Raw genomic sequence first — 16,619 nt, forward strand, 5'->3', positions numbered from 1 at the left:
TCTTGAAGTTTCTGAAGAAAAAAAATGCGCGATGTATCAAGTATCCTAATTAAGAAAATAAATCATGGGCAAAATAAAGAGTTTTTCTAATAAGGGTAATAAGAGACATATTACATGGAAGATTTTTAACTTGATAGACATGAAAATTAGCAACACAGGGCTACAGCATACCTGCAGATTACCACTAATTTTATCCTGGCATTGTGTTTGTGGACCAGGCAGCAACCTTCTATGGATATTAGTAGCCTACAGCTCAGGTCCAGGACTGTCGGCTTATAGTACAAACACAGTGTAAAATATTGAGCCACTACAAACTGCAGTTTCAGACTGGATAGCCCACATCAGTGCAAAACACAGAAACCATAAAAGTGTGATGGTAAACTGGCTTTTGACTGTTTCATCAAAATATTTAGGCTCAATTCCAGGCAACAAGTGAACTCAATTAACCAATTCTAACCAGCAAACACTAAAGCTATTCTAAAGCAAGACAATTAGCTCAACTTCTCTTTAAAGGCTAAGTTCACTTTTTGCAAAAATGAAAGAAATGCATATTTAATAATGTAAAAAATATGTATTTCTTACATTTTTGCATTCAAGCCTGGAAAGCATTGCAACTGTGATCACCGCTGCAAAGCTCAGGCTTGTGCACATTCTCTCCCAGGCAGAGCTCCGTACTGAAATCCAGCCATCCTCCCTCTGGTTAGATGAGGGAATATGTACAGCTCTACCACATCTAACCAAACGGAGGACGGCTGTATGATGTAGGAGGTGATTTAATGCAGTTTGAAGTCCAGCAGTCCTTACCCATCTCTCCAAACTGAAACTTTGCCTAGAAGAGAATGTGCAGAAGGCTGAGCTTTGCATCGGTGATTACAGTTGCAATGCTTTCCAAGGATTAAACTTCCAAGGCAGGTATTACTATGACTGGTGGCGGTGAGAAACCTGTTTGTACTTATAATTTGTTATATCAGTCTTTCTGTATTGGAGAGGCAGCAAGGAGCCTACAATGGATGTGTTACACTTCTAGAAGAAAAAAAAAAAAAAAAAAAAAGTAGATCATGTATGCAAGCAGCACAGCCTACCTAATTAATTTCCAATTTTGGCGTATGTGTAATAAAAGAATGCGCTGTGTTAATGCTCCCAAAGTAGCATTCTTATCCACACATTAGGAATGAACCCCTAGTTATTCTGCATTTGTGATGTAAACGCCTTCTGTTAAAGAAGACATTGATGTTATTATGACATTCTCTGCAAACCCCCAACTGGAAATCAGGGAAGAGTAGTCCATATACTACACTCACCTTCATGCCCTTCCAGTAGGCTGCTTGAAATCCAGTTACAATTGCCTTAGGACAGGTTTATAATGGAGTTCTATGGGGAGGTTCAAGTTGGAAGAATGATGCAGGAGCAGTGTGTAGACTTTGTAAGGTTAGCCTATTAGCATTTCTCATACAATCAGTGATACACTACCCTAAACCCTAATCATCTCATAATATGTCTTACATGGGCATGCTTTTAAAGTGCAAGTGTAGGCAGATCTAAAAGTCCTCCATAATCCAGTGAGGCATTCATTAAAAATGCTTAAATTGATTTTAAATAGTGCTTCAACTCGTCTTTGCACTAGTCTCCTGTAATCCTCTATATATGAACATTCACACAGAGAGGAAGGGATAGTACTGTAAACCACTTAGTAGGGATGCACCAATACCAGTGTTTCGGTATCGAGTACCGTTATTATTTTTTTTCGGTACACCTTGATAAAACAAAATGATCAAGCTGACCATGAAGGTCCTGTTCTTTCACTACCCAGTTAGTCCTGACCAAGCTGTATTAGACTGAATTGGAGAAAAGGAAGAGATGTGGACCTTGTAAATTTGCCAGAAGTGTCTGTAAACTGGCTGAGCAGAATGACACACTGCAAGGCAGGTAGGGCAGTTTACATATAAACTTATCAACTATGTTTTTAGCCGTCTGCCTACACCAACACTTTAATGTATGGTGTGTGTCTCTTCTCATGTTACAAGAAATAAAATATATGTCCCAAAGCATATCACCATTACTCCAAATGTTTGAGTTTGGGTGTTCCTGGTAAAGGCTACAGTTAATATTACAGCATGAAAATACATTTTAGACAATTGTGTGCTTCTAACCTTATAGCAAAAGTTTGGAGCTATTTTCTGTTCAAGCATGGCTGTGCCCCTGTGCACAAAGCCAGGTCTATAAAGACATGCAGGGTTATTCACTAAAGGGTGAAGAGTTTGGAGAAGGCAGGAGAAGTGAACAATCTAGGACAAGTGCTTTTCACTCACCTCATAGTTCAATTAGCACCTGACCTATCAAAAGGCTCTTTTGGATAAATGGGCACCAATTCTTACAGACACACTTCAAAATCCAGTGGAAGGTTTTTCCTAAAAGTGTGGATGCTATTATATCTACGAATGCCAACAGGAACAGTATGTTCAACAAGTTCATATAGGTGTGATGGTCAGGTGTCTATAAACTGTGACTAGTCTAAGTATATAACCTTTGCCCAGGCACCAGGCTCTTTTTTTATCTTTGGTAAATGAGAATAGTAAAAAAAGAGAAACATTCAAGATGTCCACATTTTAAACCCTACATCATGATAGACAAGTAAACCACTTTATTTATAGGCTTTGATGGTTTGAGCCTGTTGTCAGTGCCCTTGCCTTGTAATTTATAGACTGAGGCTGCAAAACCTGTAAAGATCTGGAACGTCTTGCCTTACCCATCAACTGAGACTTTTAAGGACAAGTTTATATCAACACAACTGAATAAAATCATGGAGTAAATTACGTTTAGACAACTTTCTGCCCCTGATAAATTCACTTGTGCTCAAAGAAATGCTTGAAATCTTTGCAGCCTTACAGTTTATGTCCAATTATGCAGCAATTCTTAAGAGGATGACTTAAGTCACAAAAAGGTGCTAAATTACAAATATATATTGAAAAAAAAATTAAATAACAAAAATAAGGAAAATAATTAGTGATCCCATTATTTAGTGTGCAGAACAGCAGCTTCTCAACACTCACTACAAGGAGTGTTACAGCAAACATATGGAAGAAGGAATCACAGAGGATGGAGCGGAAACAGATGCATTTAAAGTGATATGAAACAATAACAGGATTGTTTGGAATATATTGCATTTTCTAAAATGTATACCCTCTGATTGTGAATGTATTGAGCACCAAACTGCAGCTGTCCTGTTTTAAAAAGTGCTATCATCACTGCAATGGTCTAAGTGAATTGTTATTCTCGATGATTAGGCTTGCCATATCCAAGAACGATTACATGGTAGTGCCAACCAAGTCCTTTCTCAGTCTACATTTGGAAGGTTCTGACGCTTTGGGGTGATGGGAAAAGCCTGCACCTATTAGAAGATTTACTGAAGATCTGACTTGTATGGCTATCCGAAGGTCCGGAGGAGTTAGAAGGAAAATTATTCTTCTAATTACTGGAAAGTGGGTATCTGAGGTGGCAGTTACACTGTTCTCAAATATCCTCTTCACTTGTCCACAAGTTTACCCTTCTTCTTAAGGACTATGCTTTCCCATCATGGTGATCAGTCTCTGGATTGGTAAAACAGGATATATCCCGATTCAGAATTTTTGGAAATGTCTGATGTTAAACCGTAGAACTCTTCAATGGCTTGGGCATCAATTTTCTGTGTTGAGAGAGAGGCAAAAAAGTAAAAGGTTAGTTTGAAAAATAAATACATAACAAGAAACATGTCCCTATACTTTAAAACAAGAAGTGTCTCACCAACAATTAAAGGTCTTGCACATATGGACATATCAAAAAACCTCATCGCTGTTGATTTCCTATCTATAGTGTGCAGCTGCCAACACTTAAAACAGGTGATTACACTCTACTTTTCTTCGACAGGTCTCTACTGAACATTTAACTTTGGGATCATCCTTTTGAAAGTACATGCTCGAACGTGCACAATCCCCCCAGCTACCCTCTCCTCTTCTCCCTCCTCATCCCCTCCCCCTCCTTGGCCTTCTTCTACCTCCTTTTAATTCTTTCCTTTAATCTTGTTTAATCTCTGGTTATACCTGGTCTTCCTAGATAGACTGGCATATGCATCTACACAATTGCAGATTGCAATTACTGATTACCATCGATACCCTGTGTATTCTGTAATATACTGTTGAAATTACTGATGTATCCATGCACAGTATGCAACACTGCTGTTATCTATGTGTGATTGACAATCTGCCACTAAAATGTAAAAATGTATTGAACAAAAAAATAAATATGTTATTACAAATAAAAAAGCATATAATGTAGCACTATCACCAATGACAACAGCAATTTCTACTAAAAACTAAAGCAACAACCTATTACCCTGAAGTAACATAACCGTGCTATACAATTTATTTCAAAGTCTATGTCTTATCCAGTCACTTAAAACTTGATAATCTTGCAGTAAGGTGCTTAAACGCAGGTTTTTGCAGAACAAGGTGAATTAAAAAAAATAGAGAAAATGTTTTTCTAGTAGAAAGGATAACAATATAGCACTTGTTATTAAAATCATGCCACTCTAGCACTTATTAAAATGATACCACTCGAGGATGCTGTCATACAGGCAGATTTTTGTACAGTAAGATGCAGAAATGCAGTTTTTAGCATACTGAGCTGCATTAAAAAAAAGCATACCACTCTAGGATGTTGTGATAAGTGCAGGTTTTTGTATATTAAGGTGCACAAATGCAGGTTCATGCACATCAAGGTACAATAAAAACCAGAGAAAGCTTTTTTTTCTAGTAGAAAGTATAACAGTATATTATTTCATGTGGGTAGGATTACATTTTACTCAACAGGGAAAACATTGTTTTAACACATTTGTATCTGATCTGTGATAGAATCCTTGCATTATCAAAGTACAGATTCAACTTTTAATTTGTAAAACATTATGTATAGTTTTAATGTCAATGCTAGTTTGGTACGTATGTAAAGTATATACTGGTAAATAGGGATGAGTTAACCACTTTTGTATATAGTAATAGAACGCATGTTATAGACCATTTATTAAGTGGTTTGCATGCATGCGCACCTGCACCAAGATTAGTGGGCGGATGCGTGCGCATTTGTATTCGTAGTGATAAGGTGCTAATATGCCTATTTAAGGGAAAGAACATACATGCAACTCCGTACCCCTGAAGAAGTCAATGGACGCAATGTGTTGAGCAGAGTTTTGTGCATGGCATCATCTTGTTACAGCAAGTGAACTGGTAACCGCGATTTCTGACATTAGTTTAATACTGGATCCAACCACCAGGTGAGAGGCAAAAAGGTGGAGGTGCCGGATACCATCTCTTTATAAAGGATTTATATTTCCAAGTTTAAATGCACTGATATCGGCAATGCATTTGCATAGCACTATTCATTAATTGTTGGATCACCTTTGCAAGATTATCAAGTTTTAAGTGACCGGTTATGATATGGACTTTGGAATAGACAGTATGACACCATCATGTTTGTTCATGATAATAGGTTGTTGCTTTTGTGTTTAGTAGAAATTGTTGTTGTCCTTGGTGATATTGCTACACTATATGCTTTTTTACTTGTACACATGGGTGATACAGAATGAAAAAGAAACAGGATTGCCTTATCAACAAAGGCACTGCAGCTAAAAACTTCTGTATGGGGTGACTAGGCTCAATGCCCACATTTAGCTGTGAAGTGTGTCCTGATTTGACACCTATATCTACAAGATCCTATAGATAGCAATGAAAAATCCATAGGCTGCTCGTCTTTTAACATGTTCAGGTTATCACAACTGTGCATGTCACAGACAAACCTTTTTTTTTCTTTTTTCTCGAAAGATGGAAAACAAACCAACCTCTACAATGTCGTCATCAAACAGCAGCCAGAACCCATGACTCTTTACAATGGTGATGTAGTGTCCGCGGTTTGGCCCACTGTTTGTATCAATGAAAAAAAAAAAAGGATAAGAAATCAGTTTGGGAGCCTGAACATTATTTATTACCATTTATCACTCGTTACATAATTTACCAGTGTTAAAAAGCAAAAACCTGTATTGAAACAAGTAGGCTTCCTTTGTTAAAATGCAATGTTGATCCATGGGCTTCAACACTTTCCAAACAACTTTCCCTGAACAAGTATGCAGTCAGGAGTTCTTAATCTTTGTCTACCTGCATGCTACTTCCAGGTTAATGATTCAAAACATTGAAGTGGAAGGCAGCCCAGCAACTAGCATTTGTAGAAAGAGGTAATTCAGCCTGCATAATTTTCTCAGTACAGGTTTTCTTTATGTGCATTATAAACACAAAATACATGAATAAATATCACAGAATTAAGAAAACGTTAGATATGATTTGGTATGTAATTACTAAGAGTACTTTATAACAGAGAATGCAGGTGCATACATTTCACAGTTCCTCTTATTTTTCACAAAATATAGGTTTGTCCTGTTATAAAGCTTGTGATTCAATACCTGCCACAGTGGACTACCACAGCTACCAGGTCATACATTCGTTCTGGATTGGTGGCATCCCCGGAAGTGTTGAAAAGCCGAAGCTCCAATGGAAATACCACGCGATAGGAAAGTTTGGTATATCGGTGCAGCTGGTCCATGTATTTAAACCTTTTCAAGTGCAAGGCTAAGATCATAGGCAACTTCTTTACTCTCATCCTACCAAAAGATGGATATCAGTATTAGCAATCGACTCATTCCATTGGTAATAATCAGCGCTTGCTCAGGAAGAAAAAGAAGATGAGAGAACCACTGAAGTGAAATACAGCAGAATGCGTCCGACACTGTCCAGACAGCTGATAGTCATATATTATATCCCCCTTTAAGAAGATGACTTTGTGGAGCTGCTAAAAGTTAAATGAAAAGATAAACCGGGCTGATTATTACAATCTAGGAGCAATGAGAAGCAGAGTTGATTAATAAAAAATAGAGTAGAGGACAGTACAGTAGTATAGCATCAAGCAGCACACCCTCAGAATCCAAATCAACTGCTTAGAGTGAACATCAGCCATATTTCACATTTATGGTAAGCAAAATGTATTGTCTAAAAAAACGTACCTTTTCTGTCCTTCCTGTTTGCTTCGACACTGCTCACAGTAATACTTGTATTCACTGCATAGTGTTTCTGTGTTACTGAACCCCCTGCAGAAACAAAGTAAGTGTTGGCATTTCATTGTGAAATGATATGACAATTCTAAGCCAATAATGGGGCCTCTGGTGAATTTTTGCAAATTCCTGCAATGCCAAAGCAAACTGCACTAAAGCTAAGGTTTGTATCATCAGACGGGTCTGAAGAATAGATCTAGATTAGGGTTGGCAGGCTATGGTGCTTAGAGCTGGCTCCACTGCCTAGAGTCACAGCAGGACTGATCACATTTTTCAGATAAGTTTTGGAGCTGGTTTGCTGGAGGCAAGTTGCTGGAGCTGAACTGAAATTAGGGTGGAGCTGAGCATTGGAGTCTGGAGCTGCTCTTTTAAGTGCTATTACACGTGACTCTCAGTATGCAATTCATTTTGTAGCAACAAAACAAATGTTAGGATGGTGGAGTCATGTGCTATCGTGGATCTTTTTTCGGAGTATACTGTCTTCATGTATTGTTTGTGAAATGCCTTTGTGTGAACGTTACATTTAAACTCCTAATCATCCTATTATTTTCATCTTTGGAAGACTTAAAAAAGGAACAGATTGGAAATGTAGAGCGTGTCATGTAGCTTTTAAATGTATGAGAATATCTGTTCACAGGAATCAAGTATCTGCAGGAACAGGATTATCTCTCATGTAAAAGACAATTGCAATAAATAAAGCCCATCTCCAGCCAACACTTTGTCTGTATCCTCCTATCCCAGTGACAATCACTCCCCACATATCCATAGTCATAAACTCTCTATATTTCAGCCTAATAAAAAAAAAAAAATACTAGGTCCCTGGGTGATTGAAAGTTCTTTCCACTTCCAGTGACTAGAGTAGTGATCAGGCACAGTCAAATTTGAGCACTGAGCAGAGCCTAAATGCCTGTGCTAACCATACCATCCTGACACACATTTGGCTAACCACAGGCCCCAGAGGGCATTAAGCATGTCATTTTCAACCACTGACAAAGTGAAACCCCCATTAAAGCTGTCATAATAAACAAATAAAAAGGCTGAAAACTTGCCAGGAGAATAAGGCAGAAATGGCCAATAACATCCTCTCCTTCAACCTAAATTATTCTTCAATTAAAGTACAACTCCAGACAAAATAAAACATGACATATACGATGGCGCCTGTCCATCTTGTTACTAAAGCATATTTGCCCCTCTGTAACAGTTATATTTACAGTTGATCCTCCTAGACCTGTTATTTCTTCCCTTAACTATAAAAGAGAGTCACCTTGTGGACAAGGTTGTCTTAGGTGAACATGAAGTTTAAGTGGACTTTAAAGTAGAACTATGGCCTCCCATTAAAAACAAATAGGTGCTGCAGCATTTAATTACAAGTGCATCTGTAATGACAGTTTTCCCTTAGTTCCCCTGGACTGTCTCCCAAATACCTGTTGAACCTGCCAGTGAAGTCCACCTGACGCAGCTTTCTGTGATGGTGTGGCAATATTGCTGCACTGCTCCAGAATTCAAAGCAGAGTTGCCACTCTCCTGTATGATATGCCTGCTTGCACTACAGTAGGGATGAAAAAAATGTTGCAGAGGGTATGGCCATCAGCATTGTCACTGCTGATTCACAAGCCTCTAGCAGGTCAATCAACCCCTGGCCACACCCCAACCCCCTGCTTTCTGGGTTGACAGCATGAAAACCTCCCATGTGAGCGGCAATGTCTGAGAGGGGGAGCATGTGAGACACAAATGGAAGAGGATTAGGCTCAGTCAGAGAAGGTAAATAAGTGTTTCTTTTATAATTTTATGAGGCTTGTGCATCACATAGTTACTGAATTTCGCGCTTGTTTACAATGTCATACAGGAGCCTGTAGTTCTACTTCAAGCAAGAGAAACAAACAAAAGCCCAACTTTTTAAGAAGTTGCTTTCTGTGTTAGAAACCATATGGCAGGGTAGTATGTCACCCTTGTTACAGGGAGATTTCTAAAAGTGAAACCAGCTGTGTTAATGTTATTGACAGACCCCATTATACATATTTAACATTTGATTTCGTCCACAGTTGCACTTTAAGGTTTGCTCTTCTATAAGTATGCCATGCCACTATCAACCCGGGGAGCCTTTTACAATAGCTCAAATATTATAAAATAAATCTGTTACAGAACACCGAGTGCCATATAGTGCAGGACAAAACTTGACGTTTATGTGTGCTCCCCAGAGTGCCGCTAAATAATTATGCAAATGTTTTTTTTCTAAAAGAATCAAGAAAAATTCATGTACTTTACATTTCTTTGGCAGCTCTGAATCAGTCATAGCTGGCAGGTGTAGAAACCTTACATTGGGTTTCTGCAGCTGCCTGGAGGTTTTTGCTTAGGTTCGGAGCAAGCCTTGAGCTGGAGCTCAACTGCTACAGCAACTTTGGAGCTGGAAAACATGGAGTACTTAAAAAGTTCCTGTGTATATACAAGTAATTTACACAGTGCTGGTAGTCACTGAGCTTCCTAAACAATTCCTGATGTGTCCCTTAAGAAAAGTCTGTTAGTGACAAAACACGTTAGTGTGGAGGCTGCTGACGTCACTTTTTTCATAGCGGCTTTGGCTGTTAGATGCTGCAAGTTCCACTAGCCCAGTAGGATTTTATGCCGAGTCACTAGATTTGGATGCAAATGCAATTGTTTTTAATATATTTTTAATAAAATGGTGTTGTGCTATGTTGTTTCCATCATCTTGCTTATGAGGAAATTATGAATGTTTTACCATCGAGGGATAAAGGAGTTCTGACAAATGTATATTGACCAATGTATGTATATATGGAGGTCACTATTGATTCAGGGAGTTCAGCTTAAGGAGAGAATTAGGTGGCATGTTCCAAGGAGTACACCACACCTGAAGGACTAATAGATGTTTTATTAAGGCTGACACCAGGATTTGTTTAATGAACTATTTATATCTCAGTGACTATAAGCACAGTGCAAATCACATTGTATATAAACAGGAATTTTATAAGACTGATCATTTTTGATTCACTGTGTGCATATTAGATTACAAATTTGGTGGAGGGTACTATTTGGACTGCATCGTTTTTGTTTCAAGCGCTGTGTTTTGGTGAATACTAATTTGTATCGAAACCTGATATACAGTTGTGTGAAAAAGTGTTGGCCCCCTTCCTGATTATTCATTGTTTTGCACGTTTGTCAGACTTTAATGTTTCATCAAACAAATTTAGATATTAGTCAAAGATAACACGAGTAAACACAACATGCAGTTTTAAAAAGGAAGGTTTTTATTATTAAGGGAAAACAAAATCCAAACCCACATGGCCATGTGTGAAAAAATGTTTGCCCCCCTCCCCCCCCCCCGTTAAAACATAACTTAACTCTGGTTTATCACACTTGAGTTAAATTTTTCTAGCTACACCCAGGCCTGATTACTGCCACACCTGTTCACAATCAAGAAATCACTTAAATAAGACTTGACTGACAAAGTGAAGTAGACCAAAAGATCCTCAAAAGCTACACATCATGCCAAGATCCAATGAAATCCGGGAACAAATGAGAAAGAAAGTAATTGAGATCTATCAGCCTGAAAAAGGTTATGAAGCCATTTCTAAAGCTTTGGGACTCCAGCAAACCACAGTGAGAGCCATTATCCACAAATGACGTAAACATGGAACAGTGGTGAACCTTCCCAGGAGTGGGCAGCCAACCAAAATTACCCCCAGTGCGCAGCGACGACTCATCCAAGAGGTCACAAAAGACCCCACAACAACATCCAAAGAACTGCAGGGCTCACTTGCCAAGACGGAGTTCCAAGACGGAAACCGCTGCTGAGCAAAAAGAACATAAAAGCTTGTCTCCGTTATGCCAGAAAACATCTTGATAATCCCCAAGACTTTTGGGAAAATACTCTGTGGACTGACGAGACAAAAGTTGAACTTTTTGGAAGGTGTTTGTCCCGTTAGATCTGGCGTAAGAGTGACACCGCATTTCAGAAAAAGAACATCATACCAACAGTAAAATATGGTGGTGGCAGTGTGATGGTCTGGGGCTGTTTTGCTGCTTCAGGACCTGGAAGACTTGGTGGAACCATGAATTCTGCGGTGTTCCCAAAAAATCCTGAAGGATAATGTGCGGCTATCTGTTCGTGACCTCAAGCTGAAGCGAACTTGGTTTCTGCAGCAGGACAATGATCCAAAACACACCAGCAAGTCCACCTCTGAATGGCTGAAGAAAAACAAAATTAAGACTTTGGAGTGGCCTAGTCAAAGTCCTGACCTGAATCCTATTGAGATGCTGTGGCATGACCTTAAAAAGGCAGTTCATGCTCGAAAACCTTCCAATGTGGCTGAATTACAACAATTCTGCAAAAAACTGCATGTTGTGTTATCTTTGACTAATATTTAAATTTTGTTTGATGATCTGAAACATTAAAGTGTGACAAACGTGCAAAACAATGAAAAATCAGGAAGGGGGCCAACACTTTTTCACACAACTGTATTTGGGTTCACACAGCATCTTTTATTTAGTAGGTAATTTGTAGATTCACACATTTAATTTCAGCACAATTTATAGGATTATATTTAAAACATGGAACACTGTCTTCCCTAAATTTTGATGATAGCTGCATCATACCCATGTCAAATTTGAATACAGAACACCAGGGAATACACTCCTACTAAACTCTCTTAACATACTATATACATTTTTTTCATCTGATCCGAATATCAGAAAACACTAAGGGGGAATTTATAAAAATTGGAGCAAACAGAACCTGAAGCAGTTGCCCATGGCAACCAATCAGCATCTCTCTTCAGTTTGCTCAGGTAAGATTTGAAAATAAGAGAGATAAGCTGATTGGCTGCAGTGCAAATCTGCTCCAGATTTAGTGTGCTCCAGTTTTGATAAATTCCCCCTTAACAGTTATGGAGATTTTTTAATTTGTGCTTACAGTTTTGGATAAGCATCCCTTCACAAAAACCCTGCTGTGTCAGACCAGTAATTGATTGATCTCTGCGTACATCGTAAGCAATGTCAAAACCCCTATACCATTTTACCCTGGACAGTGTTCTACTTCAGGAGACAGGAGATTCTCATTCTGGAAACACATCCCACGGAGAGCCGACAATGTAAAGTTCACAAGCATCACGGCTTGTGACTTGTGACTCACCTTAAGCAGTGTGTAATGGAAGTATTTTGTTCCACATCCACAGAGAGATCCAAGAAATCTTCATCTTTGCTACTAACCTTGAGAAGGACATACAAAAAAAAGTGTTACACATGAATCATAGTATTTACATAGGAAAAAGACTGGAGAACATCCACTTAAAAAAATTGGGTACATTTCCTCTCATTGCTTCAACAAAAGCCAGAGGATAATGCTGGATATGGAGGGCGAGTTTTCGTTACCTGTACGCACATGCTGTAAAACCATATTATTTTAAAACCAAGGGCTTGCTTTAATGCAAGAGTTGTCAGTAAACCTGTTATCTACAGATTTCACTGACGTAAGGAAGAAAGTCAAGGCACATTTCATGATATTTGCACATTCACAGTTTGTGTGGGATCAGGTCTCAACAATCAGAAGTAAACAATCGAGGACAAAATAGCTGCTTTGGCAATATTCTCCAATTCAGCTCATGTTCCAGTTCAGCTATTTTGTCCTAGATTGTTCACTTCTCCTACCTTCTCCAAACCCTTCACCCTTTTGTGAATAAACCTTGAAATGTCAAAGAGAAATGCTGCCTATTGCCCTCAGCAAGCAATCCAATTTCATACTTTATGCCCAGGCTAAAAAAATGAAATTTTTACTGGTTACATAGTTGACGAGGTTAAATAAAGAGACAGGTCCATCGAGTTCAGTGTGTGCGTGTTGGCAGGAGTACCTGTACCCCTGTATATTTTGCTTACTGAGAAAAGTATCTAAAAGGTTCTTGAAGGAGTCAACACTCTCAGCAGAAACCATTGCCTGTGGAAGGGAGTTCTACATCACAGTTTAAAAGGAGAACTATGGGGTTAAGTATTTCCCCCATAGTTCTCCTTAGGGTAACGGGAGGACACAAACTAGCGTACTCCCGTCACCCAAGGCTCAGTATACCGCGAGCTGTAGCTCGTGGTATACTGAGACACCGCAGCTGAAGCGGATGCCGACAATTGTGCCGGGATCCGCCCAGCTGCGTGACTGACAGCTGGCTCTGCCTATCTAGAGGCAGAGCCAGCTGTACCCGCCCCCTCCCTGTCCGTTCCGCCAGTCAGCGCTGGCGCATCGAAGAGGGGAATCCAGCCCCTCCCCTGTCACGGCAGAGAGTCGTGATAGGATCGAGAGGTGAGCGAACGCCAGTATGTGTTCGCTTACCTCCCGATCTACTGAGCCGATCTGTGACAGTCTCATTGTCACAGGTCGGCTAGAACTACGAGGTGAGTGAAAAACACTCACCTCATAGTTCTCCTTTAAGATTAAACCTTTTTTTCTTCCAATTACGATGGTGAGCCAGCCCCCACCCCCCATGAATAACCTTACATTTCTTGAGCTTAAACTAATCTGCCACGTAGATGCCCACTCCCTGTTTTATCCAGGTCTTTCTGTAATATTGCTATGTCTTCTATCAGGTTGATCACCCTAACATTTTTGGTATCCTCAGCAAAACTGAAATAATGCTAAAAATACCAGCCCCAATATCGTTACTAAACAGGTTGAACAGCAATGGCCCCAGGACAGAACCCTGGGGCACGCCACTGCCAACCAAGGACCACTTAGAAAATGACCCATTTATGGATATGTATTGCTTTGGGCAGGTCTTTTTATTAGGCAGGATGATAAATCAGACTGTTCCAACACAATTGGGATCTTCTCATCTCTGAACACCTAAATCAAGCTGTCTTATCACAGTGAATGCATGTAATCTGCACAAGCCATTTGCTTATTGGACAATGAAGGTGCAGAAGTACAAACATAAAGTTAGTCACTCTGCTCCTTCAAACAAGCTGCCAGTATAATGGCCACACTGCAATGCTGCTCACAATACTCTCTCTTGCTGTATGGGGCATTACAGGAAATAAAAAAAACAAAATACAAATTCAGGTATTTAGGCCAGCTGTTTTTCTCACAGTCCTCCACAGTACAGATGTCAGACTGTCTATATGGTAGGTTATACACGTATGCCAACCAGGCTCTACTGGACTGTGCAATCTAAAATGATGCTCTTACATTGTTTCATAAGCAAACAGGTAACACAGGAAGCAACAATAAGAAACAATGGAGGCACCAAGCTAGTTATGCATTGTGCCAGTGATGTTTGACTCACAACCAACATTACATCAATATACAAATACATACACATATATATTTACACTGTGTGCAAGGAACATTGATGCACTGCTTGCTAAAAATATTCAACTATTTTGACCAAATATATATCATTTGTATGCTGCTTTCTAAACCCGTAACTTACGTTTCCACACATTTTCTGCTGGTCAGCAAAAAAAATGTCACCAGATTTTGAAATTTCTAACTTTCAAGTTAAAGAGTCAATTCACCTGTAACATTATTTAGACTTTATAATGTAAAACCTATAAAGTATGTTTATGGGCCCATTCCCACCTGCATGTTTTATGGAGGTTCTGCACTTGGACAGGTTAGGTATTGTTCTAAAAGGTGAATTGTCGGATAAAGGTCATGACCATTTTTGATGCATTGGCACTTTAATGAACATATCGAAATCAATGGCCGCACGTGAAAATACATGTCAATTCACATTACAGACACGTAACAATGCACCAAAAAAGGCATGCATACCTGCAAGAAAGGTGTGAATCCAGCCAATAAAAAAATGTTAAGCTTTAATTTACAGTGGATTTAAAAAGTCTGCACACGCTTGTAAAAATGCCAGGTTTTGAGATGTAAGAGAAAAATCAGACCAAGATAAATCACTTCAGAATTTGTTCCACTGTTAATGTTACCTATAATGTGTACCGTATATACTCGAGTATAAGCTGTCCCGAATATAAGCCGAGGTACCTAATTTTACCACAAAAAACTGAAAAAACCTTTGAATGGGGAAAAAAATGTAAAGTAAAAAAAAAAACTTGCAATAACATGGTTACATAAATATGTACACCCTTAAATTAGTACTTTGTTGAAGTATCCTTTGATTTTATGGCAGCATTCAGTCTTTTGGGGTAGGAGTCTACCAGCATGGCACATCTTAGGAATCTATGCCCACTCTTCCTTGCAAAAGTGCATCCAAATCTGTCAGACTGCAAGGGCATCTCCTGTGCACAACCCTCTTCAGGTCACACCACAGATTTTAAACTGGATTCAGGTCTGGGCTGTGTCATGCAGAAGCTTTGAGCTTATTAGCCTGAATGTTTTGTGCCAAATTCGACTGATATGTGGAGCTGTTCATAAGTCCCTCCACCTGGACTAAAGCCCCAGTAGCAGCTGAAGAAAAACAGCCCCAAAGCATAATTCTGCCACCACCATGTTTCACAGTGGCTATGGTTTTCTTTCCATCATGTGCAGTGTTGTTTGTGCGCCAAACATACTTTTTGGTCTAGGTCTCATCAGACCATAACCCATTTTCCCACATGCTTTTGTCCGACTTGATGTAGGTTTTTGCAAAATGTAGCCGGGATATTTTTTTTTTTTAGGTCTTGCTCCTCTACTCCACAGCCCAGACATATGAAGAATACAGGAGATTGCTATCACATGTAGTATACAACCAGTGCTTGCCAGAAATTCCTGCAGCTCCTTTAATGTTGTTGTAGGCCTCTTGGCAGCCTCCCAGACCATTTTTTTTTCATCAATTTTGAAGGAACGTCCAGTTCTTGGTAATATCACTGTTGTGCCATATTTCCGCCACTTGTTAAGGACTGTCTTTACTGAGTTCCTTGGTATAACTAATGCCTTGGAATTTTTTTTGCACCCTTCTGACTGACACCTTCCAACAATGAGATTCCTTTGATGCTTTGTAAGCTCTTTGCGGATCATGGCTTTTGCTGAAAGAGGGAACTGAGTAAATGTCAGAAAAATCCTACTAGGACAGTTGAACTTTATATGGGCTTAATCAGAGACACTTTAATTGACGACAGGTGTGTATTGACTACTATTTAACATCAGGTTGAATGTGATTGGTTAATTCTGAACACAACCACATCCTTAATTAAAAAAGGGTGTGTACACTTATTCAACCACAATATTTTATTATTTTTGTGTCTCCACTAAACAATTTCAGTTTTGTTTTTTAACTGAATTGCACAGATTATAGGTTACATTTAAAGGCTGACGTCATTTATCTGTGTCTGATTTTTTTTTTTTACATCTCAAAAACCTGCCATTTTTACAGGGGTGCACATACTTTTTACATGCACTGTCGAAACAACTGCCTCAAAACTAGTTTCCTACTCCGCTCAGCACATTTTAGAAAAACAAACAAGCCTCAGATAAACTAGTTTTCATTTGGCATTATTCCCATTGAAATAATTAAAGGAGAACTATGAGGTTAGGGCCATTTCCCCC

At 39.1% G+C, this 16,619-nt stretch overlaps 1 protein-coding gene across 1 annotated transcript in view; it reads right to left on the bottom strand.

Annotated features, from left to right (window-relative positions):
- Positions 1-2,577: 2,577 nt before the first annotated feature.
- The window catches only part of LOC108795141 (ubiquitin carboxyl-terminal hydrolase 12-like), a 45,287-nt gene continuing 31,245 nt past the window's right edge, over positions 2,578-16,619 (bottom strand). Inside the window, exons 5-9 of the mRNA XM_018566332.1 lie at positions 12,273-12,349; positions 7,079-7,162; positions 6,482-6,679; positions 5,867-5,945; positions 2,578-3,682 (exon numbers count right to left, since the gene is read on the bottom strand). Coding sequence (XP_018421834.1) covers positions 3,581-3,682; positions 5,867-5,945; positions 6,482-6,679; positions 7,079-7,162; positions 12,273-12,349 — 540 coding nt within the window. The 3' untranslated portion in view covers positions 2,578-3,580. The remainder of the gene's footprint in view (positions 3,683-5,866; positions 5,946-6,481; positions 6,680-7,078; positions 7,163-12,272; positions 12,350-16,619) is intronic.

The sequence above is a fragment of the Nanorana parkeri genome, unplaced genomic scaffold, assembly GCF_000935625.1.
Source record: "Nanorana parkeri isolate BGI_ZX_2015 unplaced genomic scaffold, ASM93562v1 scaffold938, whole genome shotgun sequence".
Classification (NCBI taxonomy): Eukaryota; Metazoa; Chordata; class Amphibia; order Anura; family Dicroglossidae; genus Nanorana; species Nanorana parkeri.